The sequence below is a fragment of the Apteryx mantelli genome, chromosome 18 (assembly GCF_036417845.1).
Source record: "Apteryx mantelli isolate bAptMan1 chromosome 18, bAptMan1.hap1, whole genome shotgun sequence".
Classification (NCBI taxonomy): domain Eukaryota; kingdom Metazoa; phylum Chordata; class Aves; order Apterygiformes; family Apterygidae; genus Apteryx; species Apteryx mantelli.
In genome coordinates this window covers 1,622,440-1,637,682 of record NC_089995.1, presented here as the reverse complement: position 1 = coordinate 1,637,682, position 15,243 = coordinate 1,622,440, and the positions used below count along the sequence as shown (strand labels likewise).

At 50.6% G+C, this 15,243-nt stretch overlaps 1 protein-coding gene across 1 annotated transcript; it reads left to right on the top strand.

The window, feature by feature from the left end:
* Window positions 1-5,464: 5,464 nt before the first annotated feature.
* On the top strand, window positions 5,465-6,427 carry LOC136993640 (trace amine-associated receptor 7c-like). Its single transcript, XM_067307957.1, has 2 exons — window positions 5,465-5,643; window positions 5,734-6,427. The coding sequence occupies exons 1-2, from the start codon at window positions 5,465-5,467 to the stop codon at window positions 6,425-6,427; spliced, it is 873 nt and encodes a 290-aa protein (XP_067164058.1).
* Window positions 6,428-15,243: the final 8,816 nt, after the last annotated feature.

The following is a 15,243-nucleotide window of genomic DNA, read 5'->3' as shown; positions in this document are numbered from 1 at the left end:
ACAACCACCACATGTTGTCAGGAGCAGTAAATTCAAAGAGAATCTAGCCAAGGACAGTTCAAAACCTTTCTTCCAATATTTAAGACAAATCCTCCCTCCCGGCCAAAACTGCCCATTGAGAGAGAAGTGAGGAGCTGAGTACCTGCCTGAAGTGATCGTCTGTTGTAGTTAAAAAAAACAAGAAAAAAAAAAACAAATTGAAAGGAAATAAAAGGAACCATAGATGTAGGTAACTCCAGAAGCTAGCAGTGAGGCTGCTGGAAAGGCTTGCCTGTGAAGCAGCGGGGTCAGGGTAATCCTCGGTTCTTTACCATCAGCAGAGGTCCCTTGCTCTTGCAGCCAGAAGTGCTGCAGCAACTGAGCCAATCTTGAATAGAATATGACCTTTGAAAGAGCTCTCTGGGGTTCACAGATTTCTTGATTAACTGTTAATTCAATCTTTTTTTTTTTATGTTGCTGCACTAATTGTTTTATTTAGATAAGGCCTCAAGCTGTTAATGGTTTTCCAGTGGAATCATACATCTGGACATGACATTGGTTTCCTTCTGGTGGCAGATTAACCTGGCTAATGAAACAATAATGAAATGCATTCCAATCGATTTACTCCCTTCTCCCTGCTGAGGATAATCACTTTGTCTTTGCTCTGCTAAGTGCATTCAGCACCCTGACTTTTGCATATCTCTGCAGCTTTAATATATCAAAAAGCCTAACAGCAATTCTAGTATGGCAGCAAATTTACAGCCAGATCTGCAGTTGTACTATCTGAGTATTCTAGATAATATTTTTACAAATGAATATATTTATGGATCATCTAGATTCAGTCATTTCGCTCTGGATTCACCCATTTGTATTTTGTTCTGGTCAAATAGTATATTGGCTTTCACATCTGTTGTACCAAAAAGTTGGGTCAGATCCAGCATCCCTAGGACACAGGCTGTGCAATCACAGCCAGCACCCCCCTTTCCTTCCTCCTTTTCAGGCAAAAAACCCAGTCAGGTCTGTAACAGCTGGAGCAAGCAAGGAGAGACTGGAAAGGCAAGGTGGGCTATGAAAAGCAGCACTGTATATCATCCTCTGTTTTAATGTCCATGTTTTGCCCTGACAGGAGGCCACCAGGTCAACATACGGTCCACAGTCTTTAAGGAGAACAGGTCCTTGTATTCAGGCTCCTGCAGCCAGTCTCTGCCTCCCCTGCCTTAGCAAAGGACAGTAATGGGTTACATTACCCAGCTCAGCACCATCCCGGCTTAGGAGGAGCCTCTGGGCCTGTCTTAAAAGCTTGACCCTATTCCAGGGAGAGTGGGACACCAGCCTGACCCCACTGCGTAATCTCACACTTGGAAGCTTGAGTCTCTTACACCCACGGGACACCCTGCTCCTGTCTGCAGCAGCCCTGTGTGTCCTCAGTCAGTTATCTGTTCATTTACCTTTCAGATCACTTTTCATCCCATCCTGCAAACAGTACCTACATGGCTATTGCCCAGGATAACTGCTGCTTGGAGAGAAGCTACGAGTAAAGTACAAGGAAGCTGGAGAAAAAACAAGTTTGACCAGCACATATTTCCTCCAGCAGGCTCCTCCCCAGCCACCCAGGAACCGCTGGTCACCCTCTCCTGTGGGAAGCAGAAGAGTGTTTGTGCAGAGTCACTGCTCGCAGGGGAGAGCTTTCATGCACCCCATCTGAGCTGGCGTCCAGGCAACTGGTGTGGCATGCCTCCTGGAGCATCTCCGGCTCCCCTCTCCTGCCCTTGAGCAATTCTTACCTACTGACAGCTACTGGGGTAGCACAGACCATTCTTTTGGCGTGCCCAGCTTGTTTTGTTTGCTTTGGCCTCTATGATAAGCTGTTTGGTTTGTATAAGGCATGCTCCCTCTCCTTTTGTGGCTTCATGGGAGCGTTAGTTTGCTTTAAGAAAACAAAGCCTTTTTTTTGGCTGAAAGCTGCTTAACTGTGTTCCTGTGTCTCTGTGCGCAGTGAGGATTGCTAGAGCAAAGCATGTTTTTCTTAGCCATTCCATTAGATTTATTTGTAATCAAGGAAAGTGTGTGTTTTCAGACAAAACAAATACAGAGGTGCCTTACGAACAACTGTTTTGACCTATGCAATCAGAGCCCAGACACGTTTCTATTTCATCCCTGAGAAACAAATCTCCACCACATACCCCCTTCACAACTTAGGCAGTTTTCCTGGAGTAAAATTCCTCCAGGCTCAGAAAGCCAGCTTGCACTCCCCAAAGCTTCCAGCCGGAGGGCAGGAAAACTGACGTGTGACCTCCAGCCAACTGGGGCCTCAGCCTCGGGGGATTCAGTGCAGAGGCATGTGTATCTGCTCTGCTGAACATCTGAGCAGCCCTTCCCCAATACTAAGCTCTTCCCAGGAGTGTAAGATCCATCAGCAGACCTGTTCTCCCCCAGCCTCAGCAGAGTCTACTTCTTGCAGCCTCTCAGCTCTGATGAGAGCCCCAGGATACTGCAGTGGAAGCAGACTCTATCATTTATAAAGGGTCACAGCTGGTGAAGGCAGAGTGGGAAGGTGCCTGAGGATTTGCCCTGTCTTTCTTCTTATTTTTCATCTGGGATGTGGGAAAAAGGCCCAAACTGTTGTATAGTACTACACACTGTAAACCATACACAGATTTCATTTTACAGAGGTTATTGCATGCAGTGGAGAAGTGGTGGTAAGGCCATGGAAAATGGAGTGGCAGAGAATAGCCTGTGGGCTATTGAACAATTTGTCTAGCTCATGGCCTCTGGGGCCTTCGTAAAAGGCCAGTAGGGAATGAGCTCCCAGCCGTAGGAATTGTCCTTGTGGGCTGAAGCTCTCAGGCCACAAACTGCCTGCCTTGATCTGTGCCAGGGGAATGGTGCATGTAAGAGAAAGCTGGCAAATGTCTTTTTCTCAGCTGCTCCACTTGTCTAAACAAAAAGCAGATCAGACAGCTTGACTGTCTGACAGTTTTACAGATAAGAAGTCTTTCCTTCCATCTCGTTCACCACCCCTTGCTTTCCCACCCTGGCCCTACACCGAGGCTGGACAGGGCCCAGGACAATTCATCAGCCCGGGTGTCTCAGGTGAGAGCTGAGGTTTGGGGGGTCCCTTTAGGGATTTCTGCTGGAGGTGGTAGAGAAACAACAGCAGGTGAGGGAAGGAGGAGGGCGGGGGCATGACAAGGGAGTTAACGGAGATGCCAACAGATTCCCAGGGTGCAAGGGAGAGCGTGGGGCAGGTGGCACCGGGGCAGCAGCACCCCCAGGCCCGGTGGTGCAGGGCGCCCTGGCACCCCACTGCAAGATGGGAGACAGGAGCAGAGTCGCCTGCCTGCCGGGCTGCTGGCCCTGGCTCAGCTTGGCTCGGCTCAACACTGCATGGCTCAGCTCGGCTCAGCTTGGCTCAGTTTGGCGTGGCATGGCTTGGCTTGGCTTGGTTTGGCTTGGCTTGGCTCAGCTCGACACAGCTTGGCTCAGCACTGCGTGGTTTGACTCGGCTCGGTTCAGCTCAGCTCAGTGTGCAGAGACCAGCCCTGCTCCTCCCGCCCTGCTCCGCTGACCAACAGCCCGAATGGGGCAGAAGGGGCTGCCTTAGCTGGCGGGAGACTCGCTGGCAGCGCCAGAGCCAGAGAGAGTGGAGCACAGCTTGGCTCCGCACAGCTTAGCTTCCACTCATCATGGCCTGGCATGGCGTGGCTTGCCGTGGTGTGGCACGGCTCAGCACAGCTTGGTTTAGCAGGGCTTGGCATGGCTTGGCTCAGCAAGGCTCCGTGTAGCACGGCTTGGCATGGCTCAGCTCAGCAAGGATCCATGTAGCACGACTTGGCATGGCTCAGCTCAGCAAGGATCCATGTAGCACGACTTGGCATGGCTCAGCTCAGCAAGGATCCATGTAGCACGACTTGGCATGGCTCAGCTCAGCAAGGCTCCATGTAGCACAGCTTGGCATGGCTCGGCTCAGCAAGGCTCCGTGTAGCACGGCTTGGCATGGCTCAGCTCAGCAAGGCTCCGTGTAGCACGGCTTGGCATGGCTCAGCTCAGCAAGGCTCCATGTAGCACAGCTTGGCACGGCTCAGCTCAGCAAGGCTCCATGTAGCACAGCTTGGCATGGCTCAGCTCAGCAAGGCTCTGTGTAGCACAGCTTGGCATGGCTCAGCTCAGCAAGGCTCCATGTAGCACAGCTTGGCACGGCTCAGCTCAGCAAGGCTCCATGTAGCACAGCTTGGCATGGCTCAGCTCAGCAAGGCTCTGTGTAGCACAGCTTGGCATGGCTCAGCTCAGCAAGGCTCCATGTAGCACAGCTTGGCATGGCTTGGCTCAGCAAGGCTCCGTGTAGCACGGCTTGGCATGGCTCAGCTCAGCAAGGCTCCATGTAGCACGGCTTGGCACGGCTCAGCTCAGCAAGGCTCCGTGTAGCACGGCTTGGCACGGCTCAGCTCAGCAAGGCTCCGTGTAGCACGGCTTGGCATGGCTCGGCTCAGCAAGGCTCCATGTAGCACAGCTTGGCACGGCTCAGCTCAGCAAGGCTCCATGTAGCACAGCTTGGCACGGCTCAGCTCAGCAAGGCTCCATGTAGCACAGCTTGGCATGGCTCAGCTCAGCAAGGCTCTGTGTAGCACAGCTTGGCATGGCTCAGCTCAGCAAGGCTCCATGTAGCACGGCTTGGCATGGCTCAGCTCAGCAAGGCTCCGTGTAGCACGGCTTGGCATGGCTCAGCTCAGCAAGGCTCCGTGTAGCACGGCTTGGCATGGCTCGGCTCAGCAGGGCTCCATGTAGCACAGCTTGGCACGGCTCAGCTCAGCAAGGCTCCATGTAGCACAGCTTGGCACGGCTCAGCTCAGCAAGGCTCTGTGTAGCACGGCTTGGCATGGCTCAGCTCAGCAAGGCTCTGTGTAGCACAGCTTGGCACGGCTCAGCTCAGCAAGGCTCCATGTAGCACGGCTTGGCATGGCTCAGCTCAGCAAGGCTCCGTGTAGCACGGCTTGGCATGGCTCGGCTCAGCAGGGCTCCGTGTAGCATGGCTTGGCATGGCTTGGCTCAGCAAGGCTTGGTTTAGCCTGACTCGGCTCAGCTCAGCACAGTTTAGCTCAACTGGCATGACTCTCTTGCTCCTGGAGGAGGTGGGACTGATCTGGACTGGCTAGAAAGAGTGGAGCCATCCCACTGGCAGGAGGAAGAAGGTGCCCAGCTGGAGTGGTGGGGAAGAGGCACCCATTGGGCTGGAGTGGGGTGGCTTGCCTGCCCAGGGGTAAGTGCCAGGCCAGGAAGGAGAGGGGTCCTGAGCCCCAGGAGCCCTGTGGGGGTGAGGGGCAGTGCATCCCCCAGGTCACTCAGTTGGGTCCTTGCCACCCCTCGTAGCCTGTGTGCAGGCAGTCTCCCACCATGGTGGGTCCAGTCGCCCCAGTGCCACTGGTGCTCCCTGAGTCCCCAGGCCCGGTGGGGGTCACCTGTGGGAGTGGTGTGCGAGCTCTGCCTTATGGTCCTGCTCATCACTACCATCACTGTGGGCAATGCCATGAGCTTCTGGGTCTTCCTGTGGGCCCAGCAGCTCTGCACCCCGCAGGCATACCTGAAAGCCTCCCTGGCGCTGGTGGACCTGACTGTGGGGCTCATTGTGGTGCCCTATTCCATCTTCCGGGAGGCTGCCAGCCTGGGGCATGGGGCAAGCAGCAAGGGTGAGGGCTGTTCCCTGCCCTGCTTCATCACCGGACCCATCTTTGCTGGCTGAACCTTTGTGTCCATCAGAACCATCTTCCTGCTCTCGGTGGAGCGGAGCATGGCCATGCTGAGGCCACTGCAGAGGCCGGTGGTGATCACCAAGTGCTGCACAGCCGGGCTTGTGCTGCTATCCTGGGCTGTGAGCTTCTTGCTGGCCATCATACCACTCTGCTCCGGCCAGAACATCACCCTGCAATACAGCCCCTGCAGCAAGATGTGCATATGCTCTCTTCCCACCAGCATGCCTGGCCCCATCAGTACCATCATGCTGCTCTTCCCTGCCTTTGACTTCTACCTGCTGATGACCACCTTTGCCATCAACTTCATCACCTTCACTGCCATCCATTGCTATTTCCAGGCCCGCAGGCAGCTGGGTGGCAGGACCTCTGGGGGCAGCCGCCTCTCTGGTGCTGACATTGCCACAGCCAAGACCATTGGTGTACTGACCTTCGCCTTCTCGGCCGCCTTCAACCCCATCGCCATTTTTGTGGTGGGCTCTGTGCTGGGCTACTGGTGGTGCCAGTTCTCCTTCTACGCCTTCTGGATCCTGGTCTCCAACAGCTGCTGGAACGTGGCCATCTACAGCGCTGTGGACCCATGGTTTCGGCGGGGTGTGAGGGAGCTATTTTGCATCCCCAAGCCCTCCCGGCCTCCCGGCAGCCCTCCCTTGCCTGCATGGCTGGCATCAAGGAGATCCTGCACCCAGGTCATGCATGAGTGAGTGCTGGCCCCAAGGGACTCACACAGCAGTTACCTCCAAGCCTCAGCGACCCTGGGCAGAGAGCTGGCTCTGAAGCAGTTCTGCATCTAGACCCTGTAAGCCCAAACTGTCTTCCCCTGATCCAATGCTCAAGGGCCCAAATATATAGAGAATTATGTTTTTGCACTTCAAGTCAAGCAAAATATTGTGTTCTTCCTCAAATGCACTTTGAGTTTTGGGCTCTTTAAAGCACTTCCAAATTGAGAGGAGGCCAGTTTTGCAATGAAAGCGTCCTGGGAACTGGAAAAAGGGAACAGCGTGTTATATGTCAAAATTAAAAGTTAAAACTACTTTTCATTATTTGGGTGGGGGAGGGGTAAAAGAGACCAAAATAGTTAAGGCAAACCTGAAAGATTTTCTGAAATGTTTCAGTAACCTAGAATCTGTGGGTTTTGTGCAGGCAGACAAGAATCTGCAGGTTTTGTCTCATAAACTTCACCCTGGTCCAGGTAGGTGCCTGCAGGAGAGCCTTTGAGAGCTCGGCATAAAGTCACCATGGAGAGGCTTGGCTGAGTGTGGCTTTCTGTGGAGGAGAGGCAGAGGCAGGCCAGGCCCCCACTGCCAGCATCAGCTGCCTGCCCAGGAGGAGATGGAGAGCAGGCTAGGGCAGCTGCTGCTGGCAGTGTGGAAAGTCATGCTCACATGCTACCCTGTATGGCTGCTGTTTGCTTTTCTTTCACTTGATAGGCATGCACTTAGCATTTATTTACAACATGTGTGACTTTCTAATTGATTTTTTGATACAGGTTGGTACCAGCTGGTTACATGGGAGGAAGTATCTTTAAAAACAATTCATTTGATATATCCTTATGAAAAAGTCTAAATGTCACCAAGCTTAGGTCAGAGAGGCTCTTGCAAGGTGAGGTCAGGGAAAGAGACAGGAGAAGAGGAAAGACCTGAAATAAATTGCTTTGTTCTTCACAAAATATACAGAAAAAAAAAGAAGTATGTTTCTAATTTTATCTGGGAATAGTGCTGCACAGTATGATCTTGTGCCAGTGAAAGTATTAGGGCATGGCACAGTCTGTTGACCCATTTGGATAAGATGGAAAGCCAATTATTGTTGACCAAGCCATTTAATTTTAACAAGACCTGCACAGAAGTGGTTGCTTTCCACCAGCCTTTCCTGACCAAGGTAGCTGGATGCTCTCGCCAAGCAGATGAAGTCCATTGCAGGAGAATCATCTTTGCAGCCTTAACTCAGCTCTAGTTTGCTGCACCAGTTCCTGGTGCTAGAACAGGGCACTCATGCACAAGGGAAGAAAGCTAGTGGTGTTTACCCCTTGTGTTGTGCAAAGCAGCTGTGGACTGGATTAAATGACATGGGAGCTAAGAGCATGAGCTGTCTGCCTGCACTTCCTAGCACTCGTGATCTTGCTAATGCCTGGTGAGTCTAACAATGGTAGCAAAGGGGAGAAGGATTTAAAGAAAGCTATCCTGTGGGATAAGCCTCAGTCTGCTGTTCCATGCATGGATTTGAATACAGGCTCAGATGGGAGAGCTGCCATCTGCACCCCACAGGGGCTGGCCTCTTGCATGGTCACGGAGGGCCTCATCCCATTTCACTGTGGCCATGGGCAGTCCCAGACTCCCAAGGAAGCAGGAAGCTCCTCCAGAAAACCCATTGTGTCCCAAGCACCTGCAAGCATGTGATCTGTCTAGGCAGTAGCACAGTGCTTTGCCTTGCCTATTAAATCACCTGTGTAATCCCACAACAAGAGTGTTTCAGTCCTCTCTTCCTTTGAACAGCCACTCATTGCATGTTAGAGGGTGACCTTGGTCAGTCAGAGTTAGAAAGTGGAGTCCTATTCCTGAAGTTGGCTTGTAGTGGACAACTGATGACAGCCAGTGGCAGAGAGGCAAACAAATGTACAGATTTTTCCCTCTGCCAATGACCTAAACCTTGTCACCAAGCCAATGATTTGCATTCATTTTCATTGCAACATACCTACACTGTACAAACCCAATCACTGTTAGCAGTTGATTCGGTGTACATATGATGGCGTCACGAGCTGGATAGCTATAACGCTGGACATATTGTATGTTGCTACTGTAATTCTGTTAGGTGTAATTATACAGCCTGTGATGGCTTGGGGGGGAGGGTTGGGAGTTACTGGGGTTAGCAGTAGTGTGTAATACTGTCAAATCTTGCCAATCTTTTTGTATTGTAAAAGCTCAATGTTATTTTAAACCACTGGAATACAAATTTAGATTTTGTATTCCTTGGAAATAAAGGCAGTAGGAATACAGGTTCCACCCTGTTGTAGTTACAGTAGTTTTAGTTACAGTGAAAATATTACAGAATCACAGAATCACAGAATGGTTGAGGTTGGAAGGGACCTCTGGAGATCATCTAGTCCAAAACCCCTGCTCAAGCAGGATCTCACCTAGAGTGCATTGCACAGGATCACATCCAGGCGGGTTTTGAATATCTCCAGAGAAGGAGACTCCACAACCTCTCTGGGCAACCTGTTCCAGTGCTCTCTCACCCTCACAGTGAAGAAGTTTTTCCTCATATTCAGATGGATCGGATGCAAAAAGGATTTCGTTATATCTCAGGAAGGAGCCATTGTGGACTGACATGTCCTTCCTAGCCAAATCTTATGTTTGTATTTAAAAGAAAAGTTCTAGTAATGTCATTCTTTCTAAGTATGCACTACAAAGCCTGATTCAGCATTTTGCACAATTTTTGTTACATTATGATTTAGGTCATTACTAGTGCTATGTCATCCAGAGCATAGCTATAGTAGGGGTTGCACAGACACAGGCACTTGCTGTTGGAACAGGCAAGAGAAAGGAAGGGGCTGTTTCTTTCACAAATGGGAAACTAAAACAGGAAGAGCTGAAGCATCTTGCTCCAAATCACCCAAGGAGCCTATACTGTAGGTGGCAACTAAATCTCCAGACTGTGAGTCCAGCTCCACTCCACTACCCTAGTTCCTCCTCTTTAGGAGACAGGACACAAAGTGTGAGAATCTGTGCTTTGCACATGGGAAGGCAGGAGCACATGCGTGTGTTGATGTGTCCTGTGTGATGAGATGGACACCAGAGCTGGTATGGGTAACTAAAGACAAGTGTCATTTTCTGTAATGCTGCAGAGACAAGGGGAAAATTTCCAGGAAAGGCCACCAAGCTAAAATAGTATGACTGAGTCATGCCTGTTACTAAAATATGATAGCCTTTGACATTGCCAGCACCTGGGAGTGTGCTAAGGAACAAACCAGTGCAGAGCAGCCTCCACTTTGGACGGGATCAGCTTTCCAAGCACTGTGCTGGCAATGAGAGGCAGGCCATGCTAGCACCTGTGGTCTCTTATTATTTACGAAGAAAGAAAGAAAAATGCGTGGGCTGCAGGGTCAGCAAATATTCTCCCAGGCCAGTGCTGTCCCCTCCTCTTCTCCTGGAGCTCGGCTGTCAGGGCTCCTGTGCAGCCCAGCTCTCCCTCCAGGTGTGAGGCAGGTGGATGTACTCAGAGCGAAGGGAGAAGGCAGCTCTGGACAGTGCCCAGGACGTGCCACTGCCCAGTGCTGTGACAGTGCAAGGTAACAGGAAAGGACCTGAGTGGTCAGTGGGACTCCCTCACCCCTGCCAGGCTTCTCTCTGCTGCTGGCTTGCACGGGTGTGTGGCCGGGCCAGGAAGAAGTTGCCCTGGTGTCCACGACAGGAGGCTGTTGAGCAAGAAAGGCTCCCCTCAGAGCATAAAGTGCCACGGGGCATGGATTTTATTTCTTTTTTAGAGTGAGCGTGCCAAGGACTGAACCTGGGCTGGTTTCCTGCATGCATGGGTCCCTGAGGCCCCTGGATCAGTGCAACACTTGAAATCCCAACCTGCCCAGGAGCCTGGGCACCTGTCCTCCAAGCAGGGGTGGCACCCAGCCCTGCACAAGAAAGACATTATGCTTGTATGGAAGATGAACGCACCCACTATTATATTAGATAAAGAAGAAAACACTTGTTCAGGTAGGGCCAAGCTCAGAGGCAGCCAGTAGGAGCTGGGAGCCTCTTGGGGGGCAGGATATTCTCCAGCTGCCCATTACAGGGAGGCAGCACCAGCTGCAGTCGTGTCCAAGGATGGATAACAGGCAGGGCATCCATCCCGTCGTGCTGCAAAGCCCTGATGACTGGGATGAGACACCGTGTAGCACTGTATGTGACAGTGGCCTTAGCGGGCAGGCGGGGGCAGTCTGCCCTCCGGAGAGAAATTCAGACATTGTCACAGGGGTTACACAAGCTCTTGTGCTGCAGCGAAGGGTGCATGGCACTTAAGTGGCCACTTCTCCATTTGCTAGAGAGCGGTGGGGATGGATGCTGCAGGGTAGCGACAGCCCACTTGGGTTCTTTCTTTTTAGTTGTGTATGTTCTTCTAAACAAGCCACAGGAAAGTTGCTGGAGTTATTCTAGGAGAAGCTGTGCGTTTGCACAGCAAAACTGTGCTGCTTTCCAGCTTCTTCCTCAAGTGGAGTGAGATTTGTAACAAAAACAAATTCTCAGTGATTGTCAGTCGTGGCAGAGATTGCTCTGGCCTAGAAGAAAAAAGTTCAAGGACAGACATCAGATTTCTTAGAAAAAGTGTCATCTGTGCCTAACCATCAAACACCTTGGTCCCAGCATTAAACCTTTTGATTTACATATTTATTTAGCTTTAAAGATTTGTGCTTCTTTTTCAGACCTGAAGTCAGTGTGCCCAAAGCCTTTTTTTTCCCTGCTTACTCTAAAAAAGATATTACCTCTCTCTACAAACTGCTTCCCCTGTTTTCAAATGCATTTGTAGAAATTCCCACTGGTTATATGCCTGCCACAGCACTTAATATCTCTTGCTTTATGGGCTAACATGAACTTTACAACTCTCCTACATTATAATACAAGCATGAGAGGTTATCAAATGTTCACTTTCCAAGCATCTCAAAACATGGGCTATTTCACCAATGCTTTTCAAGGACAGTTGATGCAAAAACTTCCTAATTCTTTTCTTGTATTTTAAACCCAGGATATAAATGCATTGCAAGATTAATTGTTCCTCTTAACTACCGTCTTCACAGGAGCCAGGGTTCTTTCTTTTGTTAAAGTAAATCATTAGATACATATTCATTCTGAAGTCCAAATACCACCTATGTCTTACTAACAAACATTTTAGGTCAGACTTTTCAAAGCACATATTCATTTCTATTTGCATACCTATTACTGCAGAAAGCCACACTACCAAGAACAAACAGCACAGCCAGCTAATAGATGTGAGGAGGAGGTAAGGTGGGATTTGGGAGCCCAAGTCTGTTTAGGTATAGACTCAACAGTTTCTGTAACTGCTGGGCTTTTAGGGGACAAAAATTGGGCTAAAATACTGATTTCATCTAGCTTGCTAGTTAACTGAAGTATAATAGACTGAAACAATAATCAAAAAAGAATAAAAGCTTACCACAAAAACATCTGAAAGGTTAAAAAAAATGGTGATATAATTTTTCTTGTTTTTAACATAAATGTGAAAACTGAAAATTGCAGGTAATCCTGAGCCTTCAAATAATGAAACATTTCCTGGTTTGGTTTGCACTGAAATGGGAATGCATTGATTTCAAAAGAAATGTACATTTTGCTTGGAAATCTTTGTTAGGAAAAGCACTGCCACATTGTCACTCTCCTCTGTGTGATTCCTCTATGACTGCCAGCAATGTTGCAATGGGTGTGTTGGAGTAGGAATGCAGCAGTCCCATCTCCTCCCAGATGCTGCAGATCCTGAGCCTGACTCTTGCAGTAACATGAGTGTTGGCTCTACTAGGAGCTCTGAGGCTCAACTGCACGAAAGACACCTGCTGAGGTCTACTAAATAAATACAAAGACTCTCAGATGATAACTGTTGGGGACCAACAGTGAAAACTAAGCAAACTAGCTTATTTCTCAGGCCTGTCCCCCAGACACTGAGCAGAGCAGTTTTCCGGCAGTAAAACACTTTTCTTCCCCCCAGTATGAGAGACTGAAATTGCCAATGACTCTCACATCTCCGCTTCCCATCAGAGAGCTGGGGCTTCAAAACCAGGTGATGCTAACCCAACCAACACTTATTTTAAAATCTAAGGTTGAATAAATATATGTGCACACACATGTGTGCACACATGCACTCACAGACTTTTCCTGTCTCTTGTTTTCTTCCTTTTCATTCCCTGCATCTGTAAGGACTCACCGTTTTGCTCTGCTCTTGGGCAGACTGTACGAGGGCCGAGGCTGGCTCCATCAGGCGCCCAATAAAAAATTGCACTTGTTTATTTTTCCAGTGTGTGATTCAGAGTTTAGGAACATTTTAATGGTAAAAATAAAAGAGCAAAATGACGTTCACATAATGAATAAATAAACAGACAACTGAGGGAGCAGTTAGGAGAAAGGACTTCAGTTTGAGTTGCTTTGCTCTGGCTTTGGCAGTATGCTTTGGAGTAAGTGCCCGACTCATTCATTGTGTCTTCAAACTGATCCAAATCCACTCTGCTATTGTTCAGGACATTTCGTTAAACTGTCTTTGACAACACCTGTGTGTCCAGAGAAAACACTGGCAAATTGCAGGCAAAAATGGCTCTGTCACTTCCAGGAATGGGTCTAGTGAGAAACACAGCCGGGTTATACAGCGCTACACCAGGGTGCCATGCTTTCTGCATGGACGTGCTGTGTCCAGGGGATGTCTCCAAGGGGAAGTGGGACATGGAAGCACGTGCATCCTTGAGCACCGGATCTAAAGCTCACTCTCTCCCTTGATGCAGCTTGGGCAGGGAGGCGCTGGGAGCTAACTCGTCAGCACACTGCTTACACATGGGCCGTTTTGCAGGTGCTTGCTCCCTTTAGTAGCCTGGCTGTAGTATTTTCTGGCCACCATCCCTGCTGGCTGGCCTCCTCTCACCGGGACTCAGAACTGCGTCAGAAGAAATCACAGTCAGCTCTTCTCGTGGGCTGGCCAGGGCTTACCAACACCGCTAGCAATGATTCTGCCGTTGTTAAATCCTCGCTGGTGACCTTCTGGGATGTTAATCTGAAAGTCTGTTAAATTTGAATTAATTACTCTTGATGCTAAAACTGAGATTTGCAGCCACACTGAGATAGACCTCAGGGAGTTTAGGTCAGGGTTTCAGAGCTGCCTCCATAGTTAGGAGTGCATAGCAGGCCTGATCCTGAGTGCAGGCACTCTGCTGTGACCCTCTGGAGATGAGGAGCAATGGAGGGTCTCCATGAAAGGCACGTTCCTACATAAAAAATCCTTCACCACAGACATTTTTCGGGAGCCAACTTTTCCTTAGCCAACACAGTCTGCTCCCTCCTGGAGAAAGGGGTGAAGCTGGACTCCATCTGCCAGGCAGTGAAAGGGGCCAGGTCACTCCTGAGGGCTCTCGCTGAGCCCTGCCAGCACCCCAAGCTCCGGCATGACCACAGCCCCGTGCGACCACAACCTGCAGCTGCCCACTCCAACCTGCTGCCACCCACCTCTGCTGCTGCACTGCAGCTTCCGCCGTACACGCAGGGCCACATCAAATCCGGTCCCCCTTCAGATTGCAAGAAAACATGGCTGAGCACTTCTGTTTGATTTCCTCTCCTTTCCCCTCCTTCCCGTCAGCAACTTCCCCACCAGGGCTCCAGGCTAGGGTGATCGCTCCCCCTGGGCACGGCTGAGCAGGCCAGATGCTTCCAAGCATGATTCTGAACACTGGCTGCCTCCAGCTTGAAAATATGCTGGTATTTTTTATTAGAAAAGTCCCAACCCCACAAAGCTGACATAGAGATGAAACTAGGCCCCTATAATCAGCTCCCCTGTTTCCCAAGCAGGTGGGAACTTCAGCACTTGAGGGGACAGAATATTGTGGCTGAGATATTGTCTCCCTCTGTATATGACACCCTGACAAGCCTGTCAGACCCTCCCTGAGGTCCCAGCTTCTCTGGGTGATGTGTGATCCTGAGGACTTTGGGACTGAGGTCTGTGCAATGTTCCTAAACCGCAGCACCGTAAGGAGCTCCATTCCTGGCCAGTTTGGTTACACCAGTCAGGCTCCCGCAGATGACGGCATAACTCAGCTTCAGAGTAGCTAACATCCGCTCAGTGCAACCATGCTCAGTCCCACCAAACTGCATGGACAGGGCCACAGCCATGGGCTAATGTTTTATTCCTCTGGCAGCAGATTCTGTTTCGGACGTTACTGCCTTCCTCCCAAGGCTTCATGTTCCTGTCCCTTGCCACCAGCCAGATGTTTCCAGGCTTTTAGGGTTTCTGCCTTCCTCCAACCTGGTGTGAGGTGGTCCTCACTCACAGTCCAGCTCAGGGCACTGGCTGTGATTTTAGTGCCCAGCATTTCAAACCCGAACCGATGGGACTGTGATGCTGACTGAGGTACCTCTGTTGGCTGAAGTGCATAGGCGAGGGCTGCTGGCATGAACTATGTCTCACCCCAGCTCTCCCCATGGCTGCGCTTTCACTGGTGGGCTTTGGATGGGGAGGCAGGGCCCAAGGAGCCAGCCTGGCCCCCCCGTGGGCACTGGGTGGCTTGGGTCCTCTGAGCAGAAGACTTCCAGCTCCCTCTCCTGGTGCCAGGCTAGCACTGATGGGGAGTGCTCCTTTGCAGCATTGCAGGGGGATCCTGCTGGACCCCAGCCGCTTCACCCGAAGAGCCTGTCCCACCTGGGCACAGCTTTCTCTGCTGCCCCAATCCTGAGTGCTCGTGAGGGAATTCCCGTGTGTTTCTGGACGCCAGCCTGGTGGGGGTAGGTCCTCCTGTCACAGAGGAAGGTGTCTGTAAGAAAAGGAGAGGGACTCC

Bases quoted from the DNA above. Each gene is read 5' to 3' on its own strand.
- LOC136993640 (XM_067307957.1), top strand. From the start codon at position 5,465: ATGGTCCTGCTCATCACTACCATCACTGTGGGCAATGCCATGAGCTTC. The intron at 5,644-5,733 runs GCATGGGGCAAG...TGTGTCCATCAG, and splicing joins CGGGAGGCTGCCAGCCTGGG to AACCATCTTCCTGCTCTCGG.